A 20,564-nucleotide genomic window follows, 5' to 3' on the forward strand; every position below is an offset into this window, starting at 1 on the left:
GGGGGCTTCCGCCCTGACCACACGGTTGTGGTGGTCTTCTGCTCCGCCCTGGTGGGCTTCACGTGATGTCCTTTATGGACTTATGTTTTTGTGTTTTTGTTTTCTTTTGTGTTTTCTGTCTGTTTCCTCCTTTGGACCTGGCCCTCCGTCCCTTCCCCTGATCCTCCGCCGGTCCACCTCCCTCCTGGGTCTCTAGTCTGTGTCTGTCGTTCCGTTTCCCTCTAGGACCTGGCCCTCCGTCCCTCCCCCTGGTCCTCCGCCGGTCCACCACCCTCCTGGACTTCTCTTGTCTCTGTCTCCCCATGTTACCTGGTTGTCTTGTCTCTGTCTCCCCATTTTACCTGGTTGTCTTGTGTCTGTCTCCCCATTCTACCTGGTACTCTTGTCTCTGTTTTACCATGTTATCTGGCCCTCCGTCAGTACATATAAATATTTAAATAATATTTGACCTTCGTTCATCTCAGACTGTAAAGATGAGCTCTCAAGAGACACGGAGCGGCATCGTCTTCCTCCTCCTCTTGTCCTTCAAGGCAGCTTGAAGTAAGCTTGCGTTACTGAAGTAACATCGATACAAGTTTTTCATGTTACAGTGTGCTACAGTTTGTTGCGGGTTATTATTGTCATTCAGTAACACAAGCTTACTTCAAGCTGCCTTGAAGGACAAGAGCTCATCTTTACAGACTGAGACGATCAAAGGACAAATATTATTTACATATTTAGTAATACAAATCACAGCGAGAGCTTTCCAATATGTGTGCCACTGAGTGGTGTCTGTACTTCCCAGTCAGAGAGCACCTGTCCATCAAAAGCTCACTATCCAATCAGAGTAGATCACTGTTAAGCCCACCACCACGAGAAGTTTGTGTCAAAACACCAAAGAAAAAACTGCGAAGCAAAAGCGAAATCTGTGGCAATGCATTCAGAATCCATGATTAGCGTAAACGAATCTTTGAAAAACATTAACAAAGAATGAAGCATATTTGAAGAGCCTGTTAAATTTGTGCGACGGAGTTCATTTTTTTCATTTTCATTGTGTTTTTCTTCTTTTGTAATGACATATTTTTGATAGTTTCTGAAAACGTTACATTCAGTTTTATAAAGTTTTGTTCATTTTTATTGAAACAAATGTAATTCCATACAGCAACCAGTGACCACATTAACATAATTAACTGCAATAATTATGATTGAAATAATTGAAATTAAATAACACATTTAAAAGTAAATAACTGAATTAAAAACTATAATAAAAAAATATTGTAATTAAGTAATTCCAATATATTAATTATTGATTTAAAATTATTAAATGACAGAATTCCAGAAGTTTTAAGAGATTAATGTTTTTCAAAGATCCCACTCTTTTTACCAATGAATTTACATGACTTTTCTATAGAAGTTCGTGAAAGAGTAACAAATTGTCAAGTTAACCACATTTGACTTGTGATGTTCTTATATATTGTACTCTATAAATGCATCCACTTTATTCAAAATGTCGCTCACGCCACACACTCATGGCTGTGAACGACAGGCGCACACATCCTGTGTTTAATCTGTCCTAAGCCCTTGAAGTGCACTAAACCACTGAGGGATCAGACTCGATGGGACTTGCACAAGTGTAATCCCTTTTCTGTCCTGTTCACCAAGTGCTGCTCTCATTTGTTGTCTTCTGTTTAAGTTCCTTTTGTTAAGGTGCCTGCTGACCAGAGATGTGAAACTGCAGTGGATCATGAGAAAACCTCATGGCTTTGGGTCTTTGGGAATGTTTAAGTTCTTTTACAACACTGAAAGGCTTTAGGTGAGCTATGCCAAGTAACAGAATCATCTTAAAGTGGGAGGTCCTGCCCTCTTCTGTGGTACAGAGCGTTCAGCTTTCTCTGATGTGGGGGCAGCTACGGCATCTTCTCTTGGCCTGTCAGCATTGATGAGGGTTACTTTGCGAGAGGAAGTTATGAAAATGAGGATGAGAATGATAATACGGAGGACAGATCAAAGGATCCCATTTCCTTTCAGGTAAATCAGAGTATGCTCCAACCTGAATCATGTCAGCACTATTAATTATTTAAAGATAGCCATGCATGAGAGCCACAAGAGCTTTACAAAAGAGCATCTTGTCATTCTTGACAGCTATATTGATTATGATGAGGAAGTACAAATTTTCACTGTAACAAATGCTTTCCATGTCCATAGAGTTATACCAATGGTTTCAGTGTGTTATTTATTGTCTGTGGAGGCAGCTCTCTTTGATGTGATCAGGTTATTTCTAGAAGCCTTCCTGTCTGAAAACGGATTAAGAGTATTTGACTAAATGATTGCATAATTAAGTAGGTGCAACACAATTTACACAACACATTTATTTTAATAGGAATAGCTTCACACCAACATGATGAAATCTTATTTTTAAACATCATGACAAACATCAGAAATACTTTGGCAGTTTACCTTCAGAATTAGAAGAGTGATTATCTAATATTGTGCAACACGGAAGTAAGCTATTTTCTGTGGACAAGCAAGACTTCAAATTCATTAACTGCTATAGGTAAACATTAGAATGAAGAAATGCAGTAAACTATAAAACTATTTGAGCTATGTTCCAGTGTGTTTATTAGTCAGACAATACATTAAAATATTACAATAAGACATGCCAGTATGCAGTATCAAGCAGCATAACAAGCGGTTTTGTAAAAATAACTGGAAGCTGATGATAACGAAAGTCTCACATATTCAAATTAAATGGGGGCACCCACTCTTATGTTAAAATACAGAATTTATTTAACAGCTTATTAAAAATAAATGTCAATGTTTATAATATCTTTATTTGTTAAAGTCCACATTTAAAGCTGGGTGACAGGATAGGCTGCAGATTAATGCATTTATCACATTTAAGTGGGAAGTATAATAGTTGTCAACTGAAGTTAACAATCTGTTTTGAGGTGATATTGAGGATTAGTAATTGTATGGTTTGGGTTTAAATACAAATTTGGTGTAGTGAGTGTGTCGTTGCCATATTTAAACTGACGCATATCATGGTTTAAGTTTATGTGCATATCACCTTACAAAAAAACTTGAGAGACACCAGGGGCCCAATCCTCCTTGTGCTATACAGTTAAAGTATAATTTCCATAGCTTTATTGATCATAGGAACATGGAATTCTGAAATCTCACTATATCTTTAGTATGTAAAAATATTGCACTATAGTCATGCTTTTTCTTTTAAAGTGATTGTTCACCAAAAAATGAATAAGATTTACTCACCCTCATGTTACTTAAATTCTTCTGTGGAACACAAACATATCATTTTGTATAAGGTTTCAGTTTGTCTATAAAGTTAGTGATGCCAAAAACAAGAATGGACCCCAAAGATTTTATTGTATAGACAACATTTTTTTTGAAATGACATAAGAGTGTAATTTCCATTTGAGATGTACTATCCCTTAATTAGACACAATAGGTACTGCTGATATGCAAAATGTATGTTTATAAACATGTTTTGTTTTAGGCACTTGGTGGCAGATTACACAGAATATAAAAAAAAATACAAATTAAAAAAAAAGATCAGGAGATACATATTTTTCTGAATTGGCTATACTGATTAAAGTATGACCTATTACACTCATCATTGTGAAACATCTGAGTAAATGTGACAGGTTTTTCTAGACTGAGCCCTACATAGTTGCCCTTTGACATCTTGAGCATGTTGGATAGAAATTAGACAGTCTCTTTTAGTTATTAAATGATGTCAGAGGAAAAATGACAGTTTCGGATTCAGAGCTTGTTCTCATTGAAAGGAACACTTTCAAAGGAACTAATTTCAAGATTAAAAAGCTCTTTGTTAGATGATGTCATAGTCAGTTTAATATAAAACACCTGACTGGCCTTGAAACTTACAGCGGTGGACATATGGGGTATTTTTAATGAATGTCCTAAATTCATAAAAGAGAAACTCTAATGACCTTCATAGAGATCAATTCCAGCTTCTGCTCTCCTCGAGAGTTCTCGGTTTGTGTTTTTCCTGACCTTTCTTTTTCAAAGGTCAGAAAGAACAGTTTGGCACCACTATTGGCATTAAGGAATTGGTCTTGATACAAAATCATTTCAGAACAGACCTTTCACTTTTTATAAGAATATGTATCGGAGTTACAGAAATCCTGCACTTTGTCACAAAATGCTGGTCCAATAAACAGTCACATAGCAAAATACATAAAAAATAATTACATGTACTCATACCATAACTCTGAAGAAACCGAGTGGCCATATGTCAACTTATAGAGTATAGACTTTTAGCTTTACTGATGCCATTCTAAATGAGCAATGTACTGTATTCGCTTGACTATATATTTTGATTTCCATCTGGAAGGCTACTGTTTGCATAAAAAATAAGCACACTAAGAAGAATGATTTCAGATATCTAATGTTTGCTTTAAAACTTTTCATCTGTCTTGGATAGAGTAGCTTAAGCCAGTGTGTGCATTTTTAGAAGGTGCTGGAACACACAAGTTAATGTTCTTGGTGCTTGTTTGAGCTCCATTTCTGAATGTGACACCGGGTGATATTTTATATTTAGTCTAAGACTGTTTAGAACTTTCAATTTCATTACTTGTTTTAAAACATTCTTTCAAAACAGGCCACAACCTAAAATCAACTAACCTTAAAGCACACTAAAAGGATTATCAGAACTGATATATAGTAATGCAAATTAATCTAAAATATGCAGCCCTAGCCATTAAACACTGGAGTTATTTGGGAAAAGGGTATAGACCTATACAAGCGGTCAAACAGTACCACCTAGTGTTTGCAAAGAGCTGTACCTCTCCCACTCTCTTTTCCTACACAGTGGTCGGATGTCATGGCTCTATCTCCACATATACTACATCTAGATCTATAGTTTCACGTTTCTAAGTATTTCCGATGGATAAGATATTATTTTCATCGCACATTATCACCTTTAAATACGGCATTTCTGATATGCACAGCAGATTCATCTTTGATGTCTTACTCACATTTGTTTTACCAGCAATTCTGCTCAGAGCTCCAGCAGATGTCACTAATGCCCTTAGATTTCCCAATGAAAGGCCGTAGACCAGTAAAGATGGTAATCACGACTGAATGCGACTGCTAATTATGTCAGCAAATGAACACGTCATGTGGTTGAGTTGAAGTATGCGTTTTCATATCAGTCTATAACCGTTCTCATGCTTACAATATAATGAGTTACTGCAGTGTCATTGCACGATGGGTTTTTATATGCTTTTGGTTGCTAGAAACTGTTGATGTTGATGCGAATTCAGGACCATGGACAGAGTCAGTTGTGCTGCGATCCGCTTCTATTCTGTCACCAAGATTTGATACAACCATCTCAATCTATGAGCCATATTAGAGAATAAATAAGTGAGTATGTTTTAGGCAAAAGGGGGAAGAGGTTTGTAATTTGAGAACTTCGAATTTGAATATTCCATGTAAAAATCAAAAACATTCCAACCATATCAGAGACTGGGTAATTTCGGATCAAGTTCCTGAGAGAATTTGGTGAATGTTTAGCTATTACATTGTACAATGCACAAATTTCATCCAAGAGTAGGCTACAACAGAAACTATTATGTCACCATTGACTCTAAAAGAAAGCCCTGGTTCCTGACGAGAAAGGGAACCTCCTTATGATGTTACTGTGCTTAGGGCGGGGGTCTTCCTCACATTTTTAGTCCATGGTCCACCGTAACCCTTGTCAGTCACACTCAATAACACGTTACTGACACCTTATGTGAGACGCACAGGGACACAATCGGTCTGCATAACCACTCATTTCATTGGTGGCAGTGTTAAACCTAACATCCTCCTCCATTAAACACACAAATCAATAAAAAGCGTTTTAGGCTACTAGCTGACGTTCGCGATTCGTTTTCTTGACAAACCGCATACGGATGCATGGCGTTGTGTGTGCAAATAATTTGAAAGTAAAAACCGCAGGAATGCAGGAAAACGTTTAAATATGTCGTATTTCACCGTTAGATGTAAGTGCATCGTGAATCAGTGACATCCAGAGGATTTACGCTACCACCGCCACAGCTCGCGAGAGACACGCATGCGCATTGTCAAAAACAGCCGGTCTTTAAAAAATCCTTATGCCAACGGATGTAATCAAGGCAAAGAATATCTCTTATCTCTGGGCATACATGGTGAAATTGTAAGTATGGGGATCCTAAGATGTTTTTTTAAGTAGGCCTATACAGGGTATCTGTGGAGAAAACGATCTTTAATTTTGATTGTTGAAGATGACATGTCATGTTTGACAGAAACGTCTTTTCGATGGTTGTCCTGGGCGATAAAGAGATATTGTAGCAGGAATTCAAGGTAGCACTTTGCAATGCGAGGATATGCGATGCAAATGCTGTTAGTTGTTTTTGAGTAGAATGCGCTGTCTTTTGATTTTTCCCAGTGTGCCCCATCTTTAAGGATGCGGTTCACATTTAAAGCTATAATTTTCGTCCGTTCTGCTTCTGTAAAATCTAGCAGAACATATCAGGCTTATCTGTGAGCCAGTGTAATCATTATCGTTTGCTAGTCGTGAAATCATGCAGACAAAAAAATCCGCAAAATACCAAATTATTATTATTATTATTTTTTCAATCGTGTTTATTACCATCAATCACGGCTCGAGCATTTCTTATGCACCGAGGCTGTGATCAGTGCTGAAGGGATCCTACTGCAGCTAGATGCGTGCTGCGTCCCCTCCTACCCCCAAATATTCCAACATCTTTCAGCTCAAGCGAGGAATTTGATTCCACGATTCTTTGGAGTTATCACAGCAAGAACAGAGCTATTGATCAGGAGCCATGAAGCCTAACAATTATAACTTGTATCTATGCATTCTTAAAGACAGCTCAGTACAGAAACTTACACATTTGCTTCAAATAACCTTTGGGTTTTATCCAATGCATGGTTTGTTTGAACCCTAAAGCCAGGTTGTTTAAATCGATGCAGACACCAAAGCTTGAAGAAACAGAGAGAAACCCACCCACATGGCAACAAGTCTAAATTTATTGTGCTGTAGGCCTAAGCATGTTTGCAGAATGTTAAGCACTGTATCATTGAATGTGATAATTATCTCATGATAATAAGCTATTTCTTCAACATGCTTATGATTCAGATACGGTAGAAACTGTAATCCATCAGTTATTAGTAGTTGTGAAAATGACTTTCTCCACACAAAACCTAAAAAGCTTTTAAAAAAATGTATGGGTTGTATCCATTTATTCAAAGCAGCTATGGAGAGATGTTTGAATTAAGTATGACAACATTTTAGGTCATGTTAATGTTTGTGACATGCTAGGACATTTGGGTTTCTGGTCAAGTTAAAACATGTCCTCTTCAGCTTATTTCTATGTGAATACGGCATCTTGTGGGGGTTGCCATCTATTCTTTTATTTTCTACCATGGTCAGTTAATGGAAGCCACTTTCATGCATATTTGTTGTTTCGTTTAAATGATTTTTCTTTCTCACATTGGAAACCACAAAATGTTTAAATGGACTTGAGGAAAATTACTTCCTCAAATATTTAAACCCTACATTTGTTTGTTGTGCCATTAATTCATCCCGTTGATCTCTGTGGCTGCAGTTGTATTGGCTCCGTCTCAGTTGCATCCTGTTTCCTGCAGCCCATGGGATCAGAGCGGATGGAGATGCGAAAGAGGCAGATGTCGGTGCAGCAGGAGTTGGTGCCGGGCACCACAGCACCGGGACAGAACGAGCAGCCCAGCCAGGGGAACCGTGGCTCCAATGCCTGCTGCTTCTGTTGGTGCTGTTGCTGCAGCTGCTCCTGGTAGGAGTTTTTCTTTCGTTACGCTGCTAATGTGAGATCTTATCTAACAAGGTTTGTTTCAGGCCAAACTAATGGCCAGGAAATCACTGTATTATAAGAAAATAATTGCATTTGACAAGATTATTACTTATCTACACTACAGTAAATATACCTGGATTGTTGCTTAGATGTGATTTAAATACTGTTTTTGCTCATTCTGCAAGTATGATGTCATTTTTACTGAAGTGTCTGAGATCCCAAGATATCTGCTTTGAAAAACACCAGAGCTCTTGATATTCTGGCTGTGAGCTTATAATGAGCACCAGTTACAGATATAAACTGAACACTGAGCAGGTGAAAGATACTCCAAGGCTTCCTAATGCCTACTGTTAGGTGTCTTGGGATCATGATGTGTTTACTACCTTGCAGTCTCACTGTTAGGAATGATGAAAGAGATGAGAGGAACCGGAGAGCCTCGTATGATTTTAAAGCAGAGGGGAATGCGGACTTTGAGGAAAGGTCAGTCATTCTAGCCTTTTATTTGGAAGAGGTTTAGTAAAATACACACACAAAAAGTAACTTGCAGGTCATTAAAAAAACTTACAATAATAATAATAATAAAAAAAACTGAAAAAAAAAACTGTGATGCAAAGCTGAATTTTCAGTATCATTACTCCAGCCTTCAGTGTCACATGTAACATCCAGTCTATCACATGATCATTTAGAAATCATTCTAATATTCTGATTTATTATGAGTGTTGGAAACAGTTCTGCTGTCTAATATATTTGATGAATAAAAGGTTAAAAAGAACTGCATTTATTCAAAATAAAAAAACAATTCTAATAATATATATTCTAATAATATATTTTCTTTACTATCACTTTTTACCAATTTAACACATCCTTGCTGAATAAAAGTATTGATTTTATTTAAAAATAAAAGAAAGAAAAAAAATTACTGACCCCAAATTACTGACCTTTACTGAATTATATTGTTATTACAAAATATTTATATTTTAAAAACATAGCTTCTTTTTTTATTTTTTTACTTTTTATTCATCAAAGTATCCTAAAAAAGTATCACATGTTCTGAAAAAATATTAAGCAGCAGAACTGTTTCCAACTTTGATAATGAATCATCATATTAGAATGATTTCTAAAGGATCATGTGATAATGATCCTAAAAATTCAGCTTTGCATCACAGAAATAAATGATAATTTAAAGTATAATAAATTTAAAAACAATTATTTTAAATTGTAATAATATATCACAATATTAAAACATTTTTCTGTATTTTTGATCAAATAAATGCAGGCTTGATGAGCAGAAGAAACTTCTTTCAAAAACATTAACAATAGTAATGTTTCCAAACTTTTGGCATGTACTGTATATATATATATATATATATATATATATATATATATATATATATATATGTGTGTGTAATTTATATAAATTACTATTTTTATGTAGAATGCAACTTTCTGACAAATTATCCCACAATATTCTGTATTTTTATTTATATTAATTGCTGTAGTTTTGTGAGATGCAACGTTCTGAGAAATTACTCATAATTTTTTTTTTTTTTAAATAAACATTTTTTTAATGAGTTGCTATTTTTCTGTAGAATGCAACTTACAAATTACCCCAAAACATTCTTTGTTTTTATTTAAATGAACTATTATTTTTTCTCTAGGATGCAACATTCTGACCAATTATCCCAAAATATTCTGTATTTTTATATAAATTAATTGCTGCAGTTTTGTGAGATGCAATGTTCAGAGAAATCAAACATAAAATATATTTTTTATTATTATTTAAATGAATTACAATTTTTCTGTAGGATGCAACTTTCTGACAAATTACCTCAAAATATTCTTTATTTTTATTTAAACGAATGACTATTTTTCTGTAGGAAGCAACTTTATGACAAATTACCCCAAAATATTCTTTATTTTAATTTAAATTAATTATTATAGTTCTGCAACATTAACATTTCTGACAAATTACACCTAAAATATTTTTTGCCTTAACAGTATTTCATGAAAAAATAGACGTGAAGAACAGAATAATACTGTTAGTGATGCGTTTATTGCCAAAGTTGACTAAGACTAAGACCTCTGTTTTTTGGCAGTCTGAAACCGACTGCGGAGGAGGTCTGCTTGTGGGGGCAATCTTTTGACAAACTGATGCACTGCCCCGCTGGAAGAAGTGCCTTCCGGCAGTTTCTGCGCACAGAATTCAGTGAAGAAAACATGCTCTTCTGGTTGGCCTGCGAGGAATTCAGTAAGGAAACCAATAAGAGCGTCATAGAGGAGAAGGCGCGGATAATATATGAAGACTACATCTCTATCCTCTCACCCAAAGAGGTGAGAGAACACATCAGCACATCTAGAAACAACCTAATCACATTTCCTGTATAATCAGGGTGGTTAATATTCTTGTTTTTTGGGCTTTTTTTCAGGTGAGCCTCGACTCTAGAGTTCGAGAGGTTATAAACAGGAACATGCTGGAGCCAACATCCCACACGTTTGACGATGCCCAGCTCCAGATATTCACACTAATGCAAAGAGACTCATATCCGCGATTCATGAACTCCTCTGCATACAAAAACCTGCTTAAGACGGTCTCTGAGCAGTCGGTGGAATCTTAGATCTCTGTGATCCCGGTCGAATGCCCCCTCCCTAGCTTTTGTTTGTTACTTTTTCTTGTGTAGAATATGTTTAAAAGGACCCCAGCATGGGTCCTCCCAGGGATTTTACCGCTATAGCGATCTGTACCTGAAAAAAGACGCTCAGGTCTCCAGGTCACTGGATTTTTAAAAAAATGTCTCAAATTTCCTGAGGGCTCAACACCACAAGTACTGCTAAAGATCAGCATAGCAAAAGATGCTCCAAAGGATTATCAGTGTGTTTCGATGTTTTTAAGAAAATAATCTATTTTATTTGTGTTGGAAGGTTTTTTTATTTATTGTTTTGAATTCTTTTTTTTTTTTTGTATTAATGTTCGAAGGAAGATGTGATACCAATCGTGGGCTATATACAGTATATACAGTAGATATATTTATGAATTTGTATTACAGTTCTTCAACCTTTTTTTTTCTTGTGTTACAATATTTAAAGAAAAGGGAATTATGGGTAACAAGTATTGCCCGTTTATGAAAAATGCGTATGAGAATCAAAGCTCAAGTCAAGGCAACACTTCGATGCCATGTTGTGAACAGTATTGTTTCATCTACTTTATCAAAAAAATCCCTATCATAATGACTTGGCATCTCCAATGAGAAATCATCATTATCAGAAATAAAGAGAAAAACTAAAAATTATAATTGAAGGGGGAAAACATTTATTTAAATCAGTATATAAAATCAAATTTAATATCTCAGCTTAGTACAATTATTTCCCCTGCCTTTTGTACTGCTAGAAAATATCAAAAATGTATTTACATAAGTATCATCTCTCCATAAGTTTTTTTCTCTATCATAGCATTCATTGATTCAACTAAGATTTGGTTGGACATGGCAACTATTCCTTGCATGTACTCAACCCAAAGACACTATGAAGATGGAAAGCTTCGTTAGTGTACAGTATGTAGAGGTTGTAATATTTATACGAATGACCTCGGATAGAAGTGATTTAACATGCAGGTATTGTATTAAAGTATCAAATGCGTTTTAGAGCTAAACATGAGCCCTGAATGGAAAGGTGCAGGTTTTATTGCTAGGACCCTCATAAGTAGATGACACCAAAGTAGCCAAGTCCAGTAAAACTGTGCGATTAGCGTTCTCTCCAATACAATGGACTAGAATTGGAGCTGCCAAGTTCTTACTATATTTTTAGTTCTGTGAATTACTTTGTTGCCTGACTTCCATGTCGCTCAAAGACAAGATCCTCACTCGGGGAAGTGCCTTGACATTCAATTTTGTGACATCTCTTTTTTGGCAATAGTTGATTTAAACTCTTGCCACATTCAGTACGTAGACTCTGGGCTTTTGATCATTCATCAGATGACTTGTCCTGCATGGTGGTGACTTCTGAATTGAGCTATTGCCTCCAGCTTTTGGAGTGAACAACACCATTGGTTTTGTCAAGTGCTAAAGTGCGTCTGTTACAATTCATTAAGATTGTTGATCTGAGTCCAGATGTACATCAACATGTATTTCATGGTGGTGCTTCTACTTGTCTTAGATTAACATAATATGAAATGTGCAACTGATATGTGCAATTTGAGCTGAGGGATTCACCACATAGATCAGCGTTTCCATATCCCAGTCCTCGCGCCCTCACCAGATATTCCGTCATGATTCCAGTTCGAAAGACATGAATTTAAATTGTATTCATTTACAGAGGTTTATGATGTCACACTCGTCTGTGTGTGAAGACACTGCAGGCAGCGGTGCATTGTAAATCCATGAATTAATGTTCCGAAGATAAGAAAACTTAAACGGAGCGAGGACTGGGATTGGGTACTGCTGACATAGATCGACCTCGATCAACACAGTCTAAGTCAGGGATCCTCAAATCTGGCCCGCGAGATCCACTTTCCTGCAGAGTTTAGCTCTGATCCCAATCAAACACACCTGAGCATGCTAATCAATGTCTTCAGGATCGTAAGAAAATTACAGGTAGGTGAGATTGATCTGGGTCGGAGCTAAACTCTGCAGTGCATTGGCCCTCCAGGGTGAGATTTGGGGAATCCTGAAGCCAATGGTTTGGAGTTATACTGCCTATAAATCTTTTTTTCTTTATCTCTTTTTTGTTGTTGTTCTGTAAAGTATACAAAAAAGTGTTATTTTCCAATCAGTTTACATAAAAATTCGAATAATTTTTTTATTATTAATAATATGTGAATGTTTACAGTAATCAGATTAGTTTTTTTGTTTTAATGAATTGAGAAAAATAATAATTTGTGGGCATTTGGAATCTTTAAGATACAATAAAGCACAATAATTTTAAAATGTGTGATTGTTGTCAAAGCTGCAGAATGCGGATTGACGTATGAGTTTGTGGGATCATGGGAACTCGGCTTCGAGGTGTAGTTTCTCACCCCCCTACATTGTGGTCTAATTTACTCATACTGTTCTATAAATCGGGAAATGACTAAATAATATAGAAACGCAGTGCCCTCATTTATAAAATTAATTTATAATAAATATACAATACATACATAAAATTGCCAGTTAATCGGAAATATTTCTAAAAATACACTGATATAATCTAAAGGGCTAAAATATTTATTTATTAAAAAATTTCCAGCTCCAAAAATTATTTGATCTATATTTGCCATTTGACACGTACAGTAAATAATGAATCCAAATGTTCAGAATAACCACAGGGGTTTCTGCTTGGTCTTCAGTTAAGGTGCTGCCCACTCACTCTCCTGGAGAGGATGCACCTGGGAACCTCACAAAAGAACATTGAAACAAGTGTCCTTCCCATGTAAACGGTTCCTAAAGACTAAAGTTAGTGTATATATAAAGAGCATTTATAATGTAAACATTTTCTTATTAAAAATGGATGAGTTGCTCTCCTTATCTTAAACTACTGTAAATGATGAGCAAAGATGCAGCGGTTTTTGGATGATATAAACCTCCTGTTTTCCATAACAAAAGGATGTCAAGAACAACCACCAAAGGGTTCTTTGGTATTCAGATGAGATATTGCTAATGCAAGGGGCTTGTTAGGACATCAAGGTGGTAGTGGGTACTACAGATAAATCATTTGAGAAGAAAGCGATAGATATTCACTAAACTGAGCAACATGTCATCTGGCCACAAATGGCAAGTACTATCCACTTTGTATTGATTGCTGATGTCAAAAGTAACATTGCCAAAACATATGTGTTTTCTTTACAACACATTATCTCATCATCATAAATCTATTTTATGGGGAATGCTGTTTTTTGCTTGTTAAATGAGGTCCCTTTTTGGAGAAATCGACTTCACAGAAAAAAAGCAATTCATATCCCTATACCATGCACAAAAAGTTATTATAAAAAGCTGTTCTATATTATACTTGCACTCATAAGAGGCCTACATTTCTGATATAAGCATTAAAGAGTTTCCAATGTTTTTTTTAATTGAAAAAAAAAAGATACAGATACCTTGATCTATCAGACTATTAATTTTCTTGTAAATAACTTAAAAACAGCAACAAAAAAGAGAATTGATAAGAAAAATCAACCATCAACCATCTCAGATGTATAATGTAGCATCTTAAGATGACACTTAAAATCACAATCACCATCAATCTTTAAATCATTTTACTCCTGAAAGTAAAAGCCATGTACACAGTAAAAATTTGTAGATCATGCATATAAATATGTATAATTGTCAGAGTGACAAAGAGACTCAAAGTAGCTTCCAAATGAACAAGGTTTTCAAAAAATCTTGAGTCGTCACCAAAAGCAAACATACGCTAAAAGCATTTTATTTTAAAATGGGCAAGTTTGTCTAGGAAAATTAAGTTTTGACTAGCTTTCTTTAGAGCAAAGCAAAACTATCTAAATATGAATGTTGTCAAAATTTTGAACTACGTATAAAAAGTGATGGTAAAAGAAAACAGAAATTCAACAACATTGATCATAGTCCAAAGGCCTATGGCCTAGCTAAACGTCAAGTTAAAACACAGGACATGAGTTTGTGGACCATTATAATAAAACAAACGGTTGATGGGGTCTATTGTGGCCCTTTGTACATCAGGTGCGCCATTAAATTGTTGTCCATGATACAGAAACGTGGTCCTGGAATTTAGCTACATCTCCATACACAGAGAACAACCCCCAGCTTCAGCAGAACTGTGGAAACAGATTGAATAGAGACAAATAGAGAAATATTCATCGATTGAATGCATCAATGGATACAACAAAATAAAACAGCAAAAGGAATAACATACCTTCCACCTATTTCCACATTCAGTGCAGAAGACGAATGTTGTCATAGGTTCATCAGCACTTCGAGTTTGAACCTAAAGAAAGTTGTGCGTTTATAAAATGTACATGTATATATAAAAACCTATACCAATATTCATAAAGCATTGTATATGATTACCTGGGTGTAGGTACACTTCTTCTTTTTGCACTTCCCACAAGTGAATAGGTCAGTCTGGGTGCCACCAGAAGTGGCCACCTGGTGGTCCCTGATGGCTTCTTTGGTCAGATTCTTCCTCATCTCCTTAAGCTCATCACTTGCCATTTCCTGTTGGATTTAGATTTCCATACCGTCAGTATGAGAGATAACATGTTCCTAGAATTACTAAATACTGGTTGCCACTCACCTCTGCTGTCATTTTTGCTATGCGGTCTGGACTCACATTCCCACACAGCACATTCCTTCTCAGGTTGGGATTCTTTGCATCCTTAAGATTGGAGATTCGGCTTCGTACACGATTCTTGTATTTCATATCAGTATTTTTGAACTCCAAAAAGATACGTGCAAGGTGGTCAAGGAAATGCATGTGAAATTCAGCATGCTGGCAACTAGTATTTTTTAGACTTTGCTCACATTTCAATAAAAATTGCTACTTTTTGGGATGAATATGAAAAGGATATATTCTTCAATCTGAGCTCCAAGTTCATCGCAGTCAGCACCAATTGCAATGTAGTCATCTGAAAGAAAAATAAGATGACACAAACTATATTTTAAAACGTCCTGATATATTATAGACCAATTATCAATAATTTCTTAATTATTTATACCTGTTACATAAGCATTAATTAAAGTAATTAATGTATTTTGCACCCTCACTGAAGTTTGAATGTTGTGAATGATTTATAACAAAATTAGTAACAAGTCTAAATACACTTGGCAAGACACTGTGTGGTAACTTAACAAGGAGAAGAATGTGTGCGCGGAAACATTGCCTGCCATGACTTGCCTCCTGTTTGCAAAGCACTTGACATCATCTCCCTGCACTTGATACGGACTGAGTCAGATGTGCCTGGTGCTCGTGGGAAAGTGGCTATCAATGTGTTGGGTGTAACATCCACAGACTCACTCTTACTGCTAGAATTACTGCTCGAGCTGAGAGAGAAATAACAAGATAGATGAAAAAGTTACAGAGGGTGAGAAAGCTTGATAAAGTCGTATTTAAGTCCTAAGATCAAGAATGATGTGATTATTAAATTTGATAATAATTTTATGACCATTAACATGGTCTTGGTACCTCTCCTCTCTGGGTTCTGGGCTGGCTTGAGACGGTGAAACCACTGGTGTTGTGCGTTCCTTCTTTTTCTCTTCCGAGTTCTTTTCGGCAGCAGGTTCATCTGGATGTCAAAACCAACTCGTTAAAAATTTCATCAGTGTAATACTAACAATGATCAATGGCCTATATATATCTGTGTGGTGACTCAAAATCTGTTAAAAAAAGAAACCTGCAGTTGCTACCACATACAGGCAATTAATGGTATTACAACAACACAAACCCTTAGTGACTTATATTAAATGTTAGTCAAGAAACTAAAAGAGAAACTTGAAATTATATTAGCAGCAACAGCTACAGTTTTTGGAATTATACAGTTTTATACATTATATTATAGTCCCGGAAAGTATTTGACAAATAAGACCCACTTTAAAAATAAATTGTGTGCAGTGCAATAACTGGTTTAATATTTGTTTTCTAACGGAATTGATACTTTAATGGCAGCTAAAGTGTATAAATTAGATATAAACATGCAGATTCAAGCATTTTACGACCTCTTAACCAAGAAACTACATATGAGGAATTCAACCAAACTGTAAAGATGGAGGGAAAACTTGTGTGATTTATGTGTGAAATGCTTAAAATACATGTTTTACTTAAATATAGATTTGATATGGACTTGATATCTTGAAATGAAAATGCCAGTGTTATTTCTTGATTAGGGATGAACCAATCCAATACTCAATATTGGTATCAGCTCTGATACTGGGCCGAGACTGATCCAAATCCATTATTGTGTGTATATTAATCTGTTATTATTAAGCCGTACGAAAGATACAAAAACATTATAAAGCAGCATAAAGTTTTTGTGCACTATATTCCAAGTATTCTGAAGCCGCTCCATAGTTTAATGTGAAGTGCAGAGGAATATTTAAGTCAAGTTCATGTAAACTCTTCCCTCCACTGTGGCTGTATGTCATCCTCCATTCAGCATTCAAGCTGCGAGTCACGTTCGGTTTTCAACAGTCAAGACAACGAAACTTTCTCCAAGAGCGCACAGTAAATGAGATTTAAAACTGTTAAAAGAAAAGGATCAAACTATTGCACAGCTTTAATACACTACGCATTAATCTCTTTTCACTTTTGACTTTGAACATTTCTATACTGAGCACTGTGACTCCATGTTGCTTCAAGCGCATTATTCTGCACACGGGATGCGCATAAGCACTTCGCTCTGTGTTGAGCCTTTCATATTATATTACTTTTGTGCAATGAAAGATTATTAATAGCCATTCTTGTTCTGTCCTATATATCATATACATTTAAAATAAATGTATTTTAGTTTGTAGTATATATATATGTATATATATTAAATTATTTAATTAATAAATTAGTGAGCACTCATGATTTTTCTAGAATAACTTTTGCTGCTACTCACTAAACTAGTTTACAATAGTATTTTTTGTCAGATTATGATTATATATATTTTTTTCATTTATTATTTTTCTTTAAAATTAAGTTGTCTATATTAGGTAGATTGTGTTTAAAGTAACGATCAGGTAAACAATGAGGTGTAGAAATTCTATGTTGATTAAAAAATAAAAACAGTGGTGGTATCGGATCGGTCTCGGCTGATACTCAGAATCTTTGGTATTGGATCGGTTCTGTAAAAATGATATGGGTGCATCCCTATTCTTGATTACACTTACCCAGCAGTTTCTTCCAGGACTTGATCAAGGACTTGGCCAGTGAGGTCACTTCATCGTCTGTGCTCTGCTTGCGGATGGCATTGACTGACATCCCGATCCTTGTAGACTGTTTATATGAAAAGCAGAAGAAATTTCTCATTAAATTGTATCTGAGTACTGAAGCATGAATGAATGAGCAGTGTACAACAGAGTATACAACATACCTGCAGAAGCTCCAGGGTCATGGGGATATTCTTTAGTTCCTTTAGTAAGTCCAGTGCACCAACCTAATAAAAATTAAATGAACACTACTTACTAAAATATATTGCACTACGACAAACTGATAGAAACCATAAACTTAAATCATACACAAGCATGTTTACAGAAACGTCAACAGAAGCAACTATGTAGCATAACATCTAATTAGCATAACATCACTTTTACCGACACCATCTGGGTAAAATCTTGCTTTGTTATATATTCATAAGTATACTGAACGCCGGAATCATTTTTTTAATTATTATTTTTTATAAGAAATCAGTAGCATTACTGCCTCCCGCTGACTGACCCTATGCGTATCCGCGCTAATAGCTAAGTTAACGTTAATGTTGCTAATTTCCCCGTTAAGCGTTGAGTTTCTTAAAAAATAAACTAAACCACTATATATTTTTTTACATTTAAGCATTAACCACTTAATCTATTTAAGAAAACAAGTCCCCAGTTTCGCTACAGATTATGAAATCAGTTATTCTTCATGTATATAGCTGTTAGCTTGCTACGTTAGCCTCGTCTGGGAATTCATTCATGACAAAACACCTCACCCCGTTCTTCTTCTGTGCCATTTTATCCATCTTTTTTGCGATCCGAATTATCTCTTCCTCTTCTTTCTTACCCATTATAGATGTTTAGAGGTAAATTAAAAAAATAAACGGAGTTTAAATGTAAAAAACGAAGAAGCACACGCGAAACCCCCAGTTAACCGGCGGCGTACGCAACAGCTCTGGCAGGAAGGCGTTTCTATGAAAAGCCCAGACATCACTAATCAAACCGTTGACTAGCAGCGCCATTACTCAATCGACGTAAGCGCAGGCAAGACTAATCGAAGAAACGAAGGCGCGTCACACTGGAAGTGTTCTGTTAATGTATTTAATATAGTGTATCCTCACAACCACTTGAAATTACAGACACAAGTGTTTCAAATGTTGTGCACAAGAATGAAAATATCTTGAGCTGTATGGTATGGAGCGATTTGGTAGTAATTTGTTCTGAAAGTATCGTGTGGTAAGATTCCAGTGACCTCTGTTTGCAACACTAGAGTGCGCTCGTGCTCGTTTTACTACGACGGCTGACACAACATAACAACAGGTTTTGTTGTCGGATAAGCTGGCACTGGCAATGCATTTATAATCAGTTCGTGGGGATATATTACTAAACCAGTTATTTTGGTTAGCATTTCGAATAATATTGGTTTAGTGGTAAGATATAGGTTTGTTGTGTGCCTCCAAATGTTATTAATGAACAGTGGCGGACACGAAGATAGTGGATGCTGAAAATTGAGAAGCAATAATTATGGAAAACTACAGAACATAATTATTTTAGTCTAATATCTGTTACAGTAGTTTGCTTGAATGTATAAGGCTTGTGAATATTGTGGAAAGTTTTACTGTGTATAAGACGGTTTAATTTCTTCTTTTTTTTTTAAAGACATAGATGGCAGAATGTAATGTTTGTGGACTGTGAGAGACTCTGGCCTTTTCCTGGGGTAGCTGAACATGCATACAATTCGTTTTACAAGTCATCCTTTCATATTAGCCTAAATTGTCATCCTGATTAATCTAATCTTGTATCTAAATATTTATTTTGCTATCAATAATAAATTGGTAATGGTGTTTGTAACACTGGTTTAGATATAATGTTCTGATATGTTTCATATACACATTTAAAATGTTAAATATACTATACAGCCATACTCAGGCCTATATATACTCAGGCCTTATATGCTTGAATCAAAATGGATGTGTGAGAATCTGTTTAAGACTATTAAAAAAAATTATATATATATATATATAATAGTTTGTACTTTATACTGTTCTGAAACTCAACTAGTTATAGAATAGAGTAAGAGCTTGATCAGTGAGCAAAACTGTTTGCGGAAACCGAACTGCTTGAAATTTCCTTAGAAACACTGCAAGGCTAATCTCCACCCCATGCTGATAAGGAAATCCTTTAAAACTATCTGAGACGTGACAGGGAGCCTTGAGATTACTAGACACTGCTGAATATAAATGAACAAACTCTGCACAATGTCTCATTATGAAGAAAAATTATTAAATGTTAAAGAATGAACAGATTCAGCAAGTAAAGTCCATATTTTTATTATATACATATTCATATCTCGCGCTGATTGATTCACATGATACAAGATTACCATCTCCCCAGATGTAATGCATTTATAAATGGTGTTGCTCAGCTGTAAACCAATCACAATCACAATATTTCTGCTGTGCTTCCGTAGTCACAGTTATGCTCCCACTGAGAGACACATGCTTTACCAGCTGAGACTTCCCTTTCCCTTATAGTCAGCTACAGCATAAAACCTCTCCACTTCACCCCACTCTAATCCCTATTAACAGAGGCATTAAATCTGCTTATAGCTCTGAGAGAAATTAGAAACACCTTCACCCATCTGCTGGATATCACACACAGCAGAACAAATACTTCATGTCTCATTATGTTTAAGAGAAAGCCATTAAAACATTGTGTACAAGTGTAATTTGTTTAGTTGATTATACAGTCAGTTGAGACAAAGATGCAGGTATTATGCTATGTAAACAGTTGAGATCAGATGAAAGGTTTGCATGGAGGTTGTCGCTTAATTATGATATTTTATGTTTGTATATCATTCAGTATCACACGTACTGTTATTATGGTTATCAGTACAGAAACC

The 20,564-nt window shown here is 35.7% G+C and overlaps 1 protein-coding gene and 1 pseudogene across 1 annotated transcript; one reads left to right on the plus strand and one right to left on the minus strand.

The window, feature by feature from the left end:
* Positions 1-1,611: 1,611 nt before the first annotated feature.
* Positions 1,612-12,752, plus strand: LOC132096419 (regulator of G-protein signaling 20-like; annotated as a pseudogene).
* A 1,283-nt stretch (positions 12,753-14,035) lies between these two features.
* LOC132096420 (transcription elongation factor A protein 1-like) lies at positions 14,036-18,640 on the minus strand. The gene is made up of 10 exons (XM_059501756.1): positions 18,439-18,640; positions 17,842-17,904; positions 17,639-17,744; positions 15,954-16,053; positions 15,666-15,811; positions 15,340-15,396; positions 15,066-15,220; positions 14,840-14,986; positions 14,685-14,756; positions 14,036-14,586 (listed from the first exon to the last, which is right to left on the minus strand). The coding sequence occupies exons 1-10, from the start codon at positions 18,511-18,513 to the stop codon at positions 14,578-14,580; spliced, it is 930 nt and encodes a 309-aa protein (XP_059357739.1). The 5' UTR covers positions 18,514-18,640; the 3' UTR covers positions 14,036-14,577.
* Positions 18,641-20,564: the final 1,924 nt, after the last annotated feature.

This window comes from Carassius carassius, chromosome 20, assembly GCF_963082965.1.
Source record: "Carassius carassius chromosome 20, fCarCar2.1, whole genome shotgun sequence".
NCBI lineage: Eukaryota > Metazoa > Chordata > Actinopteri > Cypriniformes > Cyprinidae > Carassius > Carassius carassius.